At 57.4% G+C, this 16,397-nt stretch overlaps 4 protein-coding genes across 4 annotated transcripts; 2 read left to right on the plus strand and 2 right to left on the minus strand.

The window, feature by feature from the left end:
• Positions 1-430: 430 nt before the first annotated feature.
• COL26b_006203 (uncharacterized protein) lies at positions 431-1,592 on the plus strand (the record flags this gene model as incomplete). Its single annotated transcript, XM_053179026.1, has 4 exons — positions 431-517; positions 577-861; positions 909-1,271; positions 1,329-1,592. 4 exons carry the CDS (start codon positions 431-433, stop codon positions 1,590-1,592), a joined length of 999 nt encoding a protein of 332 aa, XP_053036967.1.
• A 215-nt stretch (positions 1,593-1,807) lies between these two features.
• Positions 1,808-4,183, minus strand: COL26b_006204 (uncharacterized protein; the record flags this gene model as incomplete). The annotated part of the gene is made up of 1 exon (XM_053179027.1): positions 1,808-4,183. The coding sequence occupies one exon, from the start codon at positions 4,181-4,183 to the stop codon at positions 1,808-1,810; it is 2,376 nt and encodes a 791-aa protein (XP_053036968.1).
• Positions 4,184-5,208: 1,025 nt separating this feature from the next.
• COL26b_006205 (uncharacterized protein) lies at positions 5,209-7,105 on the plus strand (the record flags this gene model as incomplete). Its single annotated transcript, XM_053179028.1, has 4 exons — positions 5,209-5,688; positions 5,740-6,174; positions 6,224-6,370; positions 6,425-7,105. 4 exons carry the CDS (start codon positions 5,209-5,211, stop codon positions 7,103-7,105), a joined length of 1,743 nt encoding a protein of 580 aa, XP_053036969.1.
• A 1,943-nt stretch (positions 7,106-9,048) lies between these two features.
• On the minus strand, positions 9,049-11,455 carry COL26b_006206 (uncharacterized protein; the record flags this gene model as incomplete). Its single annotated transcript, XM_053179029.1, has 5 exons — positions 9,049-9,679; positions 9,729-10,827; positions 10,885-11,118; positions 11,178-11,280; positions 11,336-11,455. The coding sequence occupies 5 exons, from the start codon at positions 11,453-11,455 to the stop codon at positions 9,049-9,051; spliced, it is 2,187 nt and encodes a 728-aa protein (XP_053036970.1).
• Positions 11,456-16,397: the final 4,942 nt, after the last annotated feature.

The raw sequence follows: 16,397 nt of genomic DNA on the forward strand, positions 1-16,397 counted from the left end.
CTTTAAATGTATTTTTGATCTGCCGAATAAATGTGAAGTCGTTTCTATGAGAAATGACTACAACCTGCCTACCTGGCAAATTTATGAAACCTGTGCACAAGTCCGCCAAAGAACAACCCATGAAGTCCGCTAAACCCCACAAACTCCGCAAACAACTTGCTCATCCCGAGAACAATGCCTTCGATAGCGATCGTATTCGTAGCGGAATCATTTGCGGTAGCAATTGAGAGCGCATATGCCGAATCACCAAATCCAAATTATAGATTCACGATTCTTACAAACTTGCCTCAATGGACCGGACGAAGGCCGGACGGGCTGCCCATCCAGAGGCATGGAATCAAGATACAAAACAAATGAACAGCTGTGAAAATGCTCATCATTTTCAACTCAAAATTACTCACAGACAACGTTAAAAGATACTTAAGACACAATGGCGAAGACTTCAGTTGCAATTATTGGTGCAACGGGCGAGACCGGGCACTTCATCATCGACGCCCTCCTCGAATCTGATGCCTTCGTAAGTCTTGCCCAACCAACTCCTTCGCTTACTGTAAGAAGAGTGCTCACGGTCTTCAGAAAATCACCGCCATCGCTCGTCCCTCCTCAGCGACCAACCAAAAGTACACCGATCTCCGCTCCCGCGGGATCAAGGTCATCGCCGTAGAACTCACCGGCCCCGAAGATGCACTCGTCGAAGCCCTCGCCAATATTGACGTCGTCATTTCGACAGTCTCCGTCGCCTCATTCAAGGACCAAATTCTGCTCGCCAAAGCCGCCAAAAAGGCAGGCGTGAAGCGTTTCGTGCCCAGCGAGTTTGCGATGGTGATCCCGCCCAAGGGTGTCCACGACCTACAGGATATGGTACGTCAAATTCCCCTTCTTTAAGGCCTGATCGGCGCTATCCTTAGGTCCAAATGCTGAGTTCCTCAAAGAAGACAGATGTCCTCAACGAGATCAAGCGCCTGCATCTCCCGTGGACCGTCATCAACGTGGGCTGGTGGTACGCCGGCTTCCTGCCCCGCCTCGCCTCCGGGCGGACAGACTACATTCGCCCCGCGGCCCTGTTCCCCGAGCAAAATTTCGTCCCGGGCGACGGGGAAGCCGTCTGCTCCATGATCGACTCGCGCGACGTCGGCCGTTATGTGGCGCGCATCGTCCAGGACCCCAGAACGTTGAACAAACAGGTCTTGGCCAGTAACTTCGCGCCGAAGTTGAACGAGCTGTTCGGCTTGATGGAAGAGATCTCGGGTGAGAAGATTAAGAAGACCTACGTGAGTGAGCCAATTTTTCCAAACTGTGCCTATGTCATGACTGATGTGTTTTCACAGCTATCCGCAAAGGATATCGAAGGCCAGATTCAGCAGAGCAGAGAGAAGATTGCGGCCGGCCAATCGGATTACATGACGCAGGTGGGATTGATGATGTCGCAGTATCAATACTCTGCGGGACGACACGACAACACGCCCGAGTATGCCGAGTACTTGGGATACCTGCTCACGACGGACTTGTATCCGGATTTCAAGCAGATTACGTACCGGGAGTTCTTCCAGGAGGTCCTCGACGGCAAGGCACGAGCAGCCTACAGCGAGTGAGCTCAAGGAGACAGGTAGCATGTAGTTATCTCCATATTGCAATCAAAAGGATTTGCAAGCCGTTCTGGCTTGAGCTATCTGCATACTCTTCTGTCCAGCCAAGGCTGAAACGGGATATCCTTAATCCAATAACACCAGCTCATGCCCCCATACCCTTCGCGTCGTCCCACCATACCTTCATATCCATCATATCGACATCTCGTCATAATAGCAATTCATGTTGCGCTCCTCTTCAGGGGCGGGAGAACCAGTTCATCCCGCCCCATAACTTCGATCGTCCGCTCCTTCCCCTTCCAAAGATACCTCACATGCAGCGCCTTTCGCCTCAGCGGCGCCGGATCCCAGAACCCCAACATCGACCCTTTCCTCACACCCGCCGGGATCTTCAGCTTGCCGTCCTCAACCAACGCCGCGACCGCCAACGTCACGTCCGCAACCTCCTCGAGTGCCCAGTCCGCGCCTTCTTTGACCCCAAACTTGGCGCTCAGTATCACAAGCCCGCGTCGCTTCCGCTCGGCGTGCTGCCTGGCTTCCACTGGACCCGCAAGCAGTGCCGCAATGTCGTCTGCCGCGGCGCGCTTGCGGTTGATGTACGACTGCAGATCGATCTCCATCGACGGCGCGCGCTTGCGCTTCGCGAGGAAATGTCTGGCCGCGAACGCGACGAGGGGCACGGCGCTGGCGTAGAAGAAGACGGCGGGGCTGTACTCTGCGCGCGGCGAGAGGAGGAGCGGGATGCTCAGCCGCTGGCTGAGGCGCGACCAGTACAGCGACAGGTGCAGGCTGTGCAGGCTGACGCCAAACTCGAGGCCGAGCTTGGAGAAGCGACCGACGTTCCAGAGGTTGCGGACGGCGAGGTAGCGGTCCAGGAGTGTGTTGGAGCAGAGTTCTACCTCGAGCCGCGTCGGCTTCGAGCCGGGGAGGGGCAGGTCGCGGCCGTAGCGGAGATACGCCGCCGCGGCAGTAGCCGTGAGAGACGTCGAGACGGTCCAGGAGGCGTCGTTGTTGGTGCTGTTGTTCTCGTAGTCCAGCCCGCGGATGCCGCATTCGCCCCGCGGAGAGTCTTCGTGGCCTGCCGAGGGCACCCGCTCGGGAGAGGTCGTGTATCCCACCTCGAAGCTCGCGGAGGTCTTCATGGGGAACTCGGTCAGCAGCTGGGTCTTGCTGACCTGCGAGAAGTCGGCGAGGAACTTGATCGTCTCGCCCGGCCACATGCTCCAGTCGCCGCTGTCGGCGAAGGCGTAGGCCGTCCCGGCGCCGAGCCAGCGGTGCACGCCGACCGCGATGCGCGGCGGCTCGCGGTACCACGGCCTCCCCGAGCGCAGGCTGCCTTCGAGAACGACTGGGTTCGTGCTGTTCGGGAGATGGATGGGGTGGGATACCCGCGCTGTTAGTGATGATTCTGGGAGAGCCTCGCTCTCCACTTCGACTGTCGTCTTTACTATGTGGTCTTCGTCCGTTCGGTGGATGATATCCTGGTGGAATTTGAAGCTGATCATGGGACATGGCCGCTGCTCCGCCAGTTGGATGATACGCTTCCGAGGGATCGTCAGTGGCAGCAGAGGCTGGTAACGATCTGCCAACAACGGTAGGGGAACTCGATAAATCTCTTCAACGATGCCATACACAGACCCCGTCAGAGTCAGCTGGGGCGGCGGCAGATACACCATCGACTCCCTCGCCTGCTCAATCCCCTTCTCCTCGTTCACCGCGATGGACGGCACTTTTTTCGACACGATCGATCCACACCGACCAAAATTAAATGTCGATCCATCCAGCAGACGCCCCCAGGCCGGCAACCCCACGGTGACGGAGTGGCTCAACGTAAAGTCCAACGGCGTCAGCGCGGAACTCTGCCTCACGGCCTTGGACACGTCGAACCGGATCCCCAGATCCGACGACGTCTGGACCACGTCCGCCGCCCTCTGTCGCAGCTGCTCCTTTAGCGACAGGTCGTACGCGTACCGGTAGTCCTCGTCGACGGGGAACTCGGGTACGTCGTGCGTCAGATCGCGCAGCTGGCTCGCGTCGTAGAGCGCCCGCCGGTGCGGGTCGATCAGCGTCTCGAAGGCGCGCTGCACCTGGCTGAACCACGGCTGCGCGATCGCGTGCAGGTTCTCCGGCAGCCCGTCCTTGTGCAGATACAGCAGCAGGCGGTGGTAGGCCTTGCGCACCTGGTCCGGGGTGAGCGTCGGGTCCTTCGGCAGACACAGCAGGTCGTAGTAGTCCCCCTCGACGCCGTCGGCCTCCTGCTGCAGCGCCGCGAGATCGCCGACGGTGACGGTGCTGTCGTCGCCGCCGCCGACGTCGTCCATCATCTCGGAGGCGAGGGTCATGCGCTCGAGGTAGGAGGAGGCATCGTCATCGCCGAATTCGTACTCGCGGCGGGTGGCGGCGAACTGCTCGTTGAGGGAGAAGCGCGACGCCGTGGAGCGCAGGCTGAGGTTGCTGTGATTCGCCAGGGCGTGGAGGTAGGTGTAGTCTTCTCCCCAGACGGCGGAGGATCGGGCGGAGGAGTTTCGCGAGGGCCCCGCGCCGCCGCGGGTTCGGAGGACCCGGAGGCTGCCGGGGCGGCTGGAGGGGTCAGCCATTCCTTTTTTGCGGTGTTTTTGGCGGAAATTATTACGGAGGCGGAGGGGGGAATTGCGGCGGCGGCGGGGTTGAGCTGAGCGACAACGACAACGACAAAGGAGAGTGACGAGAAGGTGGAAGAGGGGGAGTCGAAAGGAAGATGGGCGCAAAGCGGTCGGAGGAGGAGGAGGGCTGGTGATATTACTCACACTTCTCTCGGCCGACCCTCTTGTTTACATTGTCGGGGAACAACAGTTCGTTCGCTCGTGGTCACGGCCGTCAAGCTGGGCGGAGATCAGGGGGGGCAATTGGTGCTAATCACACGGCGCACAGGGGTCCATCCCGGGAACGGCGTCATGTTCTGCTGTCGTTTCTTGGGTCGCCCAACGTCGGTTTTGGGCGGTTGTTGAGATTGTTCGTCCGGGTGGTGACAAGGGTATCCCCGGAATCATACTTCGTTGGAAGCAACTTGTTGATCAGTGTCGAAGCAGATTACCTAATCGGCGCTGAGATGGAGGGCTGTCAGCTGCTTTGTTATCGAGATCTACTGGCAATCAACTGTTCATGAGCTCAAGGGTGAGATGTTGTTCAATTGAATGACATGGTAATCCCCCTTGAGCTTTCAAAATTCAGATATTGTGGTAACGATTTGAGCTTTCAACTGGCGTTCCGTTGTTGTAGTGAAGCGGTGGACGGCCCCACTGCGCCGGCAAAAGAGCCGGAGGTTGGGCTTACTGCTGCCGCCTGACTTCATAGGTACTTTCAGTCATCTTCAATAAATTACCCGGTCTCAATGACATTCCCAGAATAGACTTGGGAAATATTTTCACACCCAATGAGATGCATGATCCAGCAAATATTCCAGCTTCTACGTCTGCAAAAAGGGAGACAATCTCAATGACCCTAGGTGAATATCTAATGCCTAACGCGTTAGCAGCAACCCCTAAAAGTGTCCGTTCATCAGCCCTACAACCCTCACTCCCATTCCCAAAATCTCCCAGCTAGAAGCCCCCACCACCAAGCTCATCATGAACACACTACCACAATGTCAACTCTCTTCTTGACCCCGCGGGACCGCTACCCCTCCGACTCCAAAGCCCCGCAAGCCTGTGGCAGCTGCAAACGACAAAAGCGCAAATGCGACAAGGCGCTGCCGGCCTGCGGGCTGTGCACCCGCATGGAGCGCCGCTGCGACTACGTCGAGTCCATTCAGGCTGCCCCCACGGCGGACGACTTTGCGGCGCTGCAGCAGAGACTCGCCGAGCTTGAGGGCCGTATCAATGACAATGGCGGCGGCACGTCCGGCAGTGTTGGTGGGGTGGCTACCAGCTCCGGTCCAAGTCCCGTGTCGGACCCCTCCGCTTCGGGACCGAGCATCAACGACGACTCGCCGGCATACCCCGCCGTTGAACCGCTTTGGGAGCAACAGACGGCCTCCCAGTTCCCGCCAGACGTCTTCCTCGACATGGCAACATACGAGTGGCTAAACCAGCCAGTCCCGAAACCCTTCATCGAAGTCCCTGCCGTGTGTCCCCCTCTCCCTCCCTGTGCCCCTATTTCTCTAACACCATCCCAGGAAGTCCTCCAACACCTGGGCGACGGCACGTCCGTTCAGTCCTCCATCGCAACGTACTTCACCACAATCCACCCCTGGCTCCCCATCGTCTCCAAGAAGCGCATGAACATGGGCGTCGCCCTCAGCCAAGGCGGACCCGACCTCGCCATGCTCTTCCTCGCTATGAAGCTCATGACGACGCACCCCGAGTCGGACAGCAACATGCCCGCCGCCCGGATGCCGCTCTACCGCGCCGCCAAGCGCTTCATGTCGCTGCTGGAGAACGGCGGCGCGACCTCGCTCATGGCCCTGCAGTCCATGCTGCTGATTGCCCACTTTGAGTACGCGCACGGGATATACCCTGCCGCGTGGATCACCACGGGCTCGTGTGTGCGTTACGCCGACTTCCTCGGACTGCCAACCTTTCAAGAAGGGAACCTGCTCCTCAGCTCACCAGTATGAGTTCCTTTGACACCACAAGGCTTAAGCACTAACGTCCGCGCAGACGACCTGGACCGAGCTGGAAGAACGCAAGCGGACGTGGTGGGCGATCCTCATCCTCGACCGCTTCATCTGCATCGGCAACAAGAAGCGATACCTCTCGCCAGACCCCGCCGAAAACGAGACCCTCCCCGCCGACGATGAGGCTTGGGTAAGACTTCACTTTCCCCTTGACCTGATCCCTACGTACTGACTGCCACCCCAGGACCTAGGCCGCGTCGACCGCGCAGTCCACCACACAATCTCCTCCCCGGCCCCCTCCAGGCCAACATCCCCCTTCCCAACCCTCTGCCGCTGCGCCCTCCTCACCGCCAAAGTCCTCGCCCACGTCCGCAGCCGCGAGCCACCCATCCCCGACGCCGCATCCCTCTCCGAAGCCCTAACCACCGCCCTCGCCTCCCTGCCCTCAAACCTGCCCTACCTCGCGCCCCGCTGCGTCCTCCTCTCGAGCGCCATCCTCCTCTACGACTTCTACTGCTGCCCGGCCACCCCCACCGGCCGCATCCGCACCCCGGACGAGACGACGCAGCAGATCCGCGCCGTCGAGGGTATCCGCCGGCTGAGCGGCGACATCGCCGACATGGCGCGCGAGCTGCTGCTCCTCGCGGCGTCGATCGAGGACGGGAAGAAGGGTGACAGTAAGGATATTGGCGTGATTAGTCCGCTGATCTTGGACGCGCTGTACGGCGCGGCGAATACCCTCGCGTGGCTTGTGCGCGAGGAGGGCTCCGCCGAGTGCGAGGAGGCCGTGGCTGTCATCAAGCAGTGTCTGGTGAAGCTCAGGGGTAGGTGGAGGTTGGCGGGGGAGTATTTGCGCATGTTGGAGGAACAGGCGTTTGCGTACAAGATGCAAGACCAGGGGCATTCGACGATACGTATCAGATGAATACCTAACTCATGTTGGGCTTATATCTGTATATGTACATCTACACAGTGATCCTCTGTTGATGGTTTATAGACTGTTAATTCAAGACAGGTTTCCATCCGTTCCTCCTCACAAACCCAACAACCCCTTCGTCCTTCAAAACCTCACTTCCCAGCCGCCCCGTCACAACGCTCCTCTCAACTTCAACCCCTCTCACGTAAAAAGGATATCTCAATCTCCCCTTATCCTCATCTTCCTCATCATCATGCTTCCTCACCCACTTGCCCCGTCTCTTCACAAACCCGCTCGCCTCCCGGTCAAGCGACAAGTACCACCTCCTCTGATACACGCTGCCCACGCTGTTCTCAGCCCCCTGATACGCGTTCGTCATCCTCACCCCCTCGTCCTCCAGCTCCCTTAACTCCCTCTCGACGCCCGTCAACCCCTTCTCCCCGTCCCCGTCTCCGCCCCCATGGTCCGGCACAACACCGCCCCCATCCTCATCCTCCTCCTCCCCTTCAGAACTGGTCTCAACCACAACTTTCCCCCTCCCCGGTCCACCTCTCCGCCGCCTCTTCCTCGCCGGCCGCCCAAGCAACCCCTCACTCCTCCTCCTCCCCTCAAAATCCTCCCCCTTGGTCAGCCTCAAATTCAACACATATCCCCTCGGAAGCCGCTGTCCATGCAACCTCACAAGAATCTTCCTCCTCCCAAACGCCCTCGCCAACTTCTCCTGCTCCGTCATCCCACCACCACTCTCCCCCTCCCCTTCCTCCTCTTCCTCCTCCCCGCCAGACTCCGGATCATCCCCCGGCCCCGGCCGCTCCTTCTCCAGCACCTCATACCTCCCACAGTCCCAAACCACCAAACTCCCCGTATGCCAGCTCCCCGTCTCGACCACGTGGTTCCACAAACAATGCACCCGCGTCTCCGTCGCGTTCCTGTTCAACCGCCGCGAGTTCGCGTCCCCCGGCAGCCCGTACATCACCGCCCAGCTCACGCTGCTCGTCTCGTTGATCTGCAGTCGCAGGTCGTAGTGCGTCCCCGCGACCGGGTGGTCGTGCTGGTGCACCACGAAATGTGCCCCCTTCGCGGAGCCCGCGTTGCTTTCGTAAAGCGCCCGCTGCGCCGTTGCCGGGGCGAGGTGCGGTGTGCCGGCCGGGTAGGGAGTGAGCACGTGCGCGGCGAGGTTTGTGAAGAAATGCGAGGCCGGGTCCGGATGGGAGGCGGCGCCGGATTCGAGGGCTGCGGAGAGCGACGGGCCAGATGGAGGAGAAGGTGCTTCTGCCGGAGGACTTCTCCCCTGGTCTGCCTGCTCAGGTTTCGTGTTGGGGGACAGGGTTGGGGGCAACTCCAATGACCACTCTAGATTCTTCTTCTTTATGAATGGATTCGGGATGAGGTCCGGGCTGGGAAGCCTCTTGGCGGGGCTTTTGGCGGTGGCCATGTGTCCATGAGGCTGGAATGACAGAGTTCGTGGCGATGTAAGAGGAAAATCGACCAAGTGCTCAGTCTCATGTTTCAGATGAGATGAGTCTCATTTAATGCTTCACTGAGTGCTCATGAGGATGCATGAGTGTGCACCCACTGTTTTGGCTCTCGCTCATAATTGCAATTGATTGGCTCTATAGTGAGCTTAGTCACCCATCATTTACACTTCATGTACTGAGTAAATATTGGAATTGAAAAGGAAATCTATCGACGCGGCACTTCATTCCCTCAAACGAGAAACCTGGTGCTTCCGTCCTTGTTATACCCTAGCAACGCCATGCCATGCAAACAAATCCGTTCGCGAGTGTTAATTTCGCAATGCCCGTTACTTCCGCCTCAACCGAGGCCTTCTTTGCTCCTCATCAAAGCTGGCATTGTTCGCCTTAATTCCATGCTCCGCATCCAAGCAACGCTTTTCTCCATGATTCATTGTACATGTCGCGGTCCAGACGCGCTGAGTATGTGAATGCCCATCAAGGCTTTTGCTCCACTAGTGTCGGCGCGATCCGTCTCTTCTTAGGCTCGGTGCCCTCTTCCTTGTCCCCTTCACTGGCTTCTCGCTTTGTCCCACTCGCAGGTGTCGCGCTGGACGCTGTTCCAGCTGCTGCCGAGCTGCTGGCTGGGACAGCAGCATTAGTCCGAGGGGTCTCGGGTGGTGTCGTAATGGGCACGCCAGTGACCTTGGTAGAGTTGGCCACGGCGATGCCTGGAACGCTGCCGACGATGAGGTTCGGGTTAGTCACCACTTGCGATGACTGAGTCGCTACAGATGAAGTAGAGTTCGATCGTGCAGGCGACTGGGGCCTCTGGCTGACGAAGCCGGCTGGAGGCGGCGACGGAGCAGTGAAGGAACTCGTTGAGTTCCGATGATGATGGCCCGATCCATTGCGGTAGGGGGAGGGCGGGGCGAACACTGACGACGGGGTCGGGATGGGGGTGCCCTGGCTGGATGAGGTTGTCGCAGGCGTGGCACCCGGCACAGTAGGGTTTTTGGGTGTCGGCAGATCCCCTTGGTAAGCCTGTCCAAGCTCGCCTGGCGCGAATGAGAGCGTGGAGCAGAAGCCGTCCGAGGAAGATACCAGAAGCGTCAATCCATCGCTCGACCTACATAATTGTTAGCATATCATAGTATCAAGTCATCATACAAACTTACCATGCGAGATCAGTAAATGTAGCGCAGTGCAGGTTGCTGACGATGCAGATTGGGGTCTGCTGCTGAGAATCGTACAAGAGCACAGAGTCTTGGGTAGCAACGGCATAGATCATGCGGTATGGCAGTGCGAACGCTGCCTTCGGACCGGGGGTGGAAGCACCGGTCTCGGGCTTGCTCGTCGGCGTAGACGAGTCGGGAACTGAAGTCGGGGGCGGAGGTGGTTCCATCACGGAAGTGGCCGCTGCTGGCTTCGAGACTGGCTCTGGGAGCGCCGGGATAGGTTCCTCTGAGGACGACGTATCGATGGTGATGTGTTTGGTAACAGGCGGGGACGTCCGCAGGGTGTAGAACACGGGCGAGCACTTGACCACGACTGAAGGCTTCTTGTGACCAGGCAAGTGGGCAATGGGCGCCTTGTTGATGCCACCTCTAGTATAGATGTACACCGTGTTGGTGACCTCGTATGTCGGCTTCGCATTGCCTTCTGAAGGATGTTGAGTCTGATATTGACCTGCTGGGGTAAGTAGGAGGCTTCCGTCAGGGGTAAAAGTCAGGCGCCGGAAAAATGACGAAAGTGTCTCGTTGGCATATAGAAGCGCGTTCTTCGTGCCCAGAGGGCCAAGGCCACCCGAGGGATGCGGCTTCGTGCTCGGTGAAGGCTCAATTGGCATCACAGCGGGCAGAGGCATAGACGGGGCCGGAGAGGGCGAGCGCCTCGACGAGAAGGACGAGCGTCTGCTATGGCTAATCACGCTCGGCGGGTTCATCGGGAGAGCTATCGAGGTCGGGGTTCCGGGGGCGGAAGGAACGGGGGAGCCCACAGCCGCCTCGACGGAGAGGTAGGATCTACCAAAGTCTGGGGGTGCAGGGCTGCTAGAGGATATGCGCCTGGGCGGCAAATCGCTCTTGTTATGGCTCGCAATCTTGGAAGGCTTGTCGTCGTGAGAACCACTCAGGGTGTGCTGGCCGTCTTTCGTCTTCAGGGAGTAGATGTGAACGGATCGGTCGGACGACTGGGTTGCAATGTACTCGTTGAGAGGATCCCACGCGACGCCCTGGACGTAGTGGCTATGCTCTGCGATCTGACGAACGAGGGTACCTGCTTGGGTCAGCAACCGTGTGCGCAAGGGTTCTAGTGTGAGAGATTGAGGCATACCGCTAGTGGCATTGTAGATGCGAGCAATGTTGTCCATGCTTCCGATAATGAAGAATTGACTGTCGGGCGACCAGGCGAGGTCGTATATCTCGGATCCGCTAGATCGACACATGTGCTTCGTGCGCCACGTCTCCTTGTCTTCGAGGCCCTCGTTGCCAAAGGCAGGGCCGCTGTGCTCGGACTGGACCCAGAGGATCACATTTCCGTCGTCGCCAGCAGAGGCAAGAATATCACCTGGTGAATGTAAGGTCAGCTATGACCGGCGTGCAGCGCCGCGCCGTGAGTTATCGTACCTTTGGGAGCCCATCGGACGACATTGACAGCCTGGGTGTGCTTGCTCAGGGTTGACAGGTAGTCGACTTTGCGATCCTCTCCATCACTCTCGACCTTCCAGAGCTGTGTGAAGCGTCAGCCTCGGGGGCACGAATGCGGGTATCAAAATCCGACGTACTCTCACGTTGTTGTCTCCTCCAGCCGTGGCTAGCCGCCCCTTCCCTTGCGGCTCGAAATGGGCAGAGTAGACGGGGGCATTCTGGTCATGCCAATTGATGATTAGAGGCGTGCTCTTCATCGTGAATGCGCGTGCGATCGATTGCTGACAGACATGTGCGGGATCGGGAAAGGCAGGTTGGTGTCTGCGCGGTCGACTCGTACGATGGTATCGCGGCGGCGGGGAGGGCACGTGTGTTGGAGATGGGTTGTTGCCGAAGAGGAAGTTTTACGGGCAGGAGCTTGGATCGACGATTCGAGTCGGGAAGCTTCGTGCAGCGAGTCTGCAGCGTCCGCGTCGGATGAGGGGTGGGCAGGCGAAGGATGTTCAAGCTTGCTTCCTGAGCATCTGCAGCAGCTTGGGGGGTGGAAGGGGGATCGGGGCTGGCTGGAGCAGCTTCGAGGTGCAGAAGTAGTAGTAGCCGCAGCAGCGGGAGGTTGGTTCGCTTCGTTGGTTGGCCGTGGGGATTGATGGGTTGATGTTGGACGAGACGGCCGGCGTTTACACCACCAAGCGTGTTGAATGGTTGGACGATGAGTGGTTTGGACAAAGGGAGAGGAAGCAGAAGGGGGGGAAGAGTTGGAAAATGAATTCGAGAGAAAGGGCTAAAGGGAAATTGTCACGAGGGAGACTAATAATGGATGAAAGGTCGTTCCCGCATCGGGTGGAGTTTGATTCTGAGGTGGTTCGCTTTGGTTTGGACGTGGCCGTGGACCGGGAGGTTTGGCAGGAGCTCAGACGACGGTTTAACACACCTACTGAGCTGAGGCGCGACGGGACTGTGTCGCCAACCCAAGGTACCTTGAGGTACGGTAACCCAACCGCCCGCCGCTGCACTGCAGCAATGAATGCAGCGCCCAGCGTCGGCAGCGTCTTAGCTGAGGTGAGGAGCCTGTAGTAGCAGCCGAGGCAGCGGAGCAGGACAGGGAAGGTGCTGGAGATGAAGCCGCAATCAACGCGCCTCTGACCAATCATGGAGCTCGAACGGGGGGGGGTCAGCCCGCTGTTTTGCTCACCGAGCTTCGTGCCATTGGCTGCAGCCCGACCTCTACCAGCCCGCTAACCTTAATGACTTACCTCTCAGCCCGCTGTTATTTTTACTTGCTTGCTCCTGTCACTCTTTGCTCTAATTACTTACATTACTGGACCTTTCCTTCGCAAGTATCCATCCGTTGCAATCCTCAACTCTCAAGTTTTCTGTGTCTTGTCATTTGTGGCTGGCGGATGAGATGAGAGCTGCATGTAGCCTTATCACTGTCCACTAAAACTGACAGAAGTGCCACTGCATAGGCTACCTTACCTTACTCGATACCTGAGCACCTTGCTAGGTTTTTTCTGTTGTCATCTCGGCGGAATAGAAACAGGTAAAACACTACCCATCAAACCAAAAACCCCGGCCTCCAAAATGATCGACGCAACTATCGGCGCGCTTGAGGCAGTGGGCGCAACACGTCGAAACGTATGCACTTTCTACCTGAGAAAACCAGAACAAGAGACGAGGAGAGTATCGAGTAGCAGTCACAATAAGGTATCATGGGATGGACGGCCGGGTTCCATGTCATCAGATGGTTTGTCTCTCATCTCTCTCTCCCCCCTTTGTGCTTGCTCTCTGCTGGGCTCGGCGTAACCGTGTTCGGTACAGTTGCCGGTTGTTTCTTGCATTTTGTTTCGGTCTGTTCACTCAAGGGAGATTCCCATCTTTCTTCCATCATTGAGTTTGCTTTTTTTTTTTTTTTTTTTTTTTTTTTACCTCCCATCCACCTTAATTGTAATTCATCGCATCCATCGACAACCCGGTCTGAGAGAGGCAAGGGATGTTTGCGGGCGAAGATGAGCGCCTTAGATTCACCCACGCTGCATCCAACATCACCTCAGCGTCAGATGTGGTTGCTACAGGGCTGACCGACGACCCCCCCGCTCCCGCGCCAATAAAGGCCCGGCTAATGCAAATTGCTGCACACTGAAATCCACACTTCCGCCCCATCCCTTCCATCTCTGCTCCCCTTGGCCTCTGGAGCATTTACTCTGCCCCTCTCAGGACGAAAGACGCGTTTCAGCGTCGACTGCCAGCAGTGCAAGAGACGCTCTTGCAACACCGAACTTTGCAAAACTCAATGGCACAGTTCTTCTGCACATGTCTCTAAACTTCACCGTTGGGCCGCCTCACCTTACCTGCGACATGCACCAGAGACACAAAAAGGTATGCGCTGAGCATCAGCAGCACAGCAACCCAAACCGAGGAAAGGTTGCTGCAGCCGCAGCCAAAGCGACAGCCCGGTCCATTCTGGTTCAAGGCATCCGACCAGCCTTGTTTCACTGTCGCCAGGGCACATCATTGAACCGCAACGCGACAGCCGATTTGCTCTCTGCTACAGAAGAAGGTTTGCGGGCGGCCTTCTTGTGCAAAATAGTGGTATTAGCAAGAGCTTGCAAATTGGCCAGAGTCGGACGAGAACCCGGCCTGACCTCCAGTTCCTCTCGGCTCCGTCACTCATCCGCGGGTACTGCTTTTAAGCGTGAGGAGCTAATCTTGATTCATCACCTGAGTCAACTCAAACATCTGCACCTTCCTGATTGCCCCGTGGTGACTCTGAAATCCTTCTCGGCTGTGAGGCCAATTTCGCTGCAACCATTTGTCGTAGTCTGGAAGACTCAGAACGACGCCAAAGACTGAAACTCGGGTGGAGATTGACGATTGCACAATCTCTGAACACAGGTAAGCAAAATCTCGTCGTTATTTTCCTGACGTTGGCGGTGAACAAGGCGACTTTATGCATCTCCCTCGCAAGCCAATCGCAGGGCCAGAGGAGCCTCATTTGTAGTTGTTACACCACGTCGGCAACTCAATGCCGCTCTTCAATTTGTCTGCGGTGACTCCTCGGGCTTGCGAAGATCATCGCCGGGGTTGTAAGAAGTAGGCTGCTTGCTCTGTCCGACTTCATGTTCAAGAGGCTTTGTGACCGTGTCGCTTCACGGCGACGATTCGATCTGCTGCCCGTTGGATGAGTCGAGTCGCAGGAAAGTGGATGGGCAGACTGATGGCCCGTCTTATGTTGTTGACGGCGGCATGTTTCGAAACATGAGATGTTGATTTGAAGTCACCCACATACCGAAGAATGCTAGGACGAGGTCGGTTGTAGCCTTGAGTTGAACACCACGATTTGAATGCATGGCTGCGTCGAAACGGCTGCCTTCACAGATCGAGATTTCCGTGGCTGCGTCTGAGGTATTCCCTTGCCGCAGACGATAGTCAGCGGATGAGATTAATAATTCTTACCAGTCCAATAACAAGATAGAAGTGGTGTAAAGCAATTGAAACGAGAAGTTGGACTAGACTCCAGACTCAAACGTCAGACCCAGCGGGTAGAGATGGCCGAGCTTCTTGGCTGCGTCGACCAACACGGACACCGGGGAGGGCCTCATTGGGAGGCATCAGCCCATGTGGCCCTCCATGCAGCACGGTGAGATTTGATCTCTCTCAGGGCTAATAGATAACGGGACACCATTCGAGTACAAACTTCAAGGCGCGTGCCTCCAAGTTGCATTGCAAGTGCGCGAAGCGAGATGGTGTGTCAGCGGCTGCCTGATGGAATGGGAACCCTTTGGGCAGGTGCTCGAGGGTAAGGTAAGATCCAAGGTGAATGAGAAGTAACTCATGGTTTCCAGCAATCGCGAGACGACAGAGGTCTGGACATTTCGCTCTCTTCCGCAGCGAGTCTCTGAGAGGTCTGCTCGCATTCGTGGTGTGGTCCTGAACGGGTAGTGAAGAGCCAGGCATCAGTTGTGCTCTGTACGCCCCGAGAGTTACTTGAGCTAGGTAACAAGACAGCTCGAAACAAGGGCTGCATAAAGAGCGAGCTATTACCAACCGCTAAGAGAAAACGGCATTCCGAGCGGCGTCAGCAAAGAGCGGGAATGCACGAGCGAAAAAAGCGGCGGGATGGCGGGACCCATCACACGACTCGACTCGCCGGCCGGGCGAAGATCCACCGGCCGTGATTTGCTAGGCTGACCGCCCTTCTTCTCGGTGATGTGCCTGCGGCGCAGTTTTGGGGCTACCCATGAGGCCTAGGACCCGCGTTCCGCAAATTTCGAATGTGGGAGGTTCCAAGTTGGACGGGGCCGGATAACCAACGTTTCTGACCTGCCTATTCCAGACATGAATGAGTCTTCTCCTCGTCTCGGAATGAATTCGTCACGATCCAGACCCCCGAGGATCGTGACGAATTCATTCCGGGCCCTGTCATGGAGCCAGGACTGAGTCTTCTCGAAACTCGTCAACCTGGTGTACTCTGCACAAGATACGCAATTAGACCTCTGCCTGGCATTGGTGTCCCATCCGTCGGTAGGCCGCAAGAAAGCACTGCAGGACACACCCATCAAGACCGATGGACGGCATGTTCATGCCAGGATAACTACCCGGCAAGTCGGAAGCGGATGGGTCGAAGGGGGGCAGATTGACGCCGGAGGAGGTGGAGGGTGGAGGCATGTTGCAGGTGGCATTAGCACCATGTTAGTGCAGGATGACTGCATTCAGGCTAATGCACTAACAGGCGGGCGGCAGCACCGTTCCAGCGTTCAAGCGCGAACGCAGGTTGCAACCTTGCCCCGGCTGTCTGTACGGATACACCATCTGACTCCTTCGTACTTTTGTCTGGCAGTTGACGGAACGTAGTCCTAGAGATTCGTAGTGTAGATTGGCGGTGCTCCCTGCCTCCAGGGTCCTGAGGAACTTCTGCCAAGCCGCAAACCCACCTGCCACCCTCCATTGCCTGTTTGGCATTTTTTCCATCGATAATCTGTTTCCGCCGATGAGTCAAACGGCGGCCGCGGACCAACCACCGTGCTCGAAGCGTCATTGTGGTTTGTGATCATGGACGCCCTTGAGCGACGGGAACCTAGGTCAGCCATGTCAACAGCCATCGACCTGGCCAACGTCATCGTCAACACATGCAGGTAGTAGCCTTGGTGCCTGCTAGGCCGCAGTGTTACAACAACTTACAAGTCATGATAACGCCATCGT

The sequence above is a fragment of the Colletotrichum chrysophilum genome, assembly GCF_026319265.1.
Source record: "Colletotrichum chrysophilum strain AFK26 chromosome Unknown scaffold_45, whole genome shotgun sequence".
In the NCBI taxonomy this organism is placed as follows: Eukaryota; Fungi; Ascomycota; class Sordariomycetes; order Glomerellales; family Glomerellaceae; genus Colletotrichum; species Colletotrichum chrysophilum.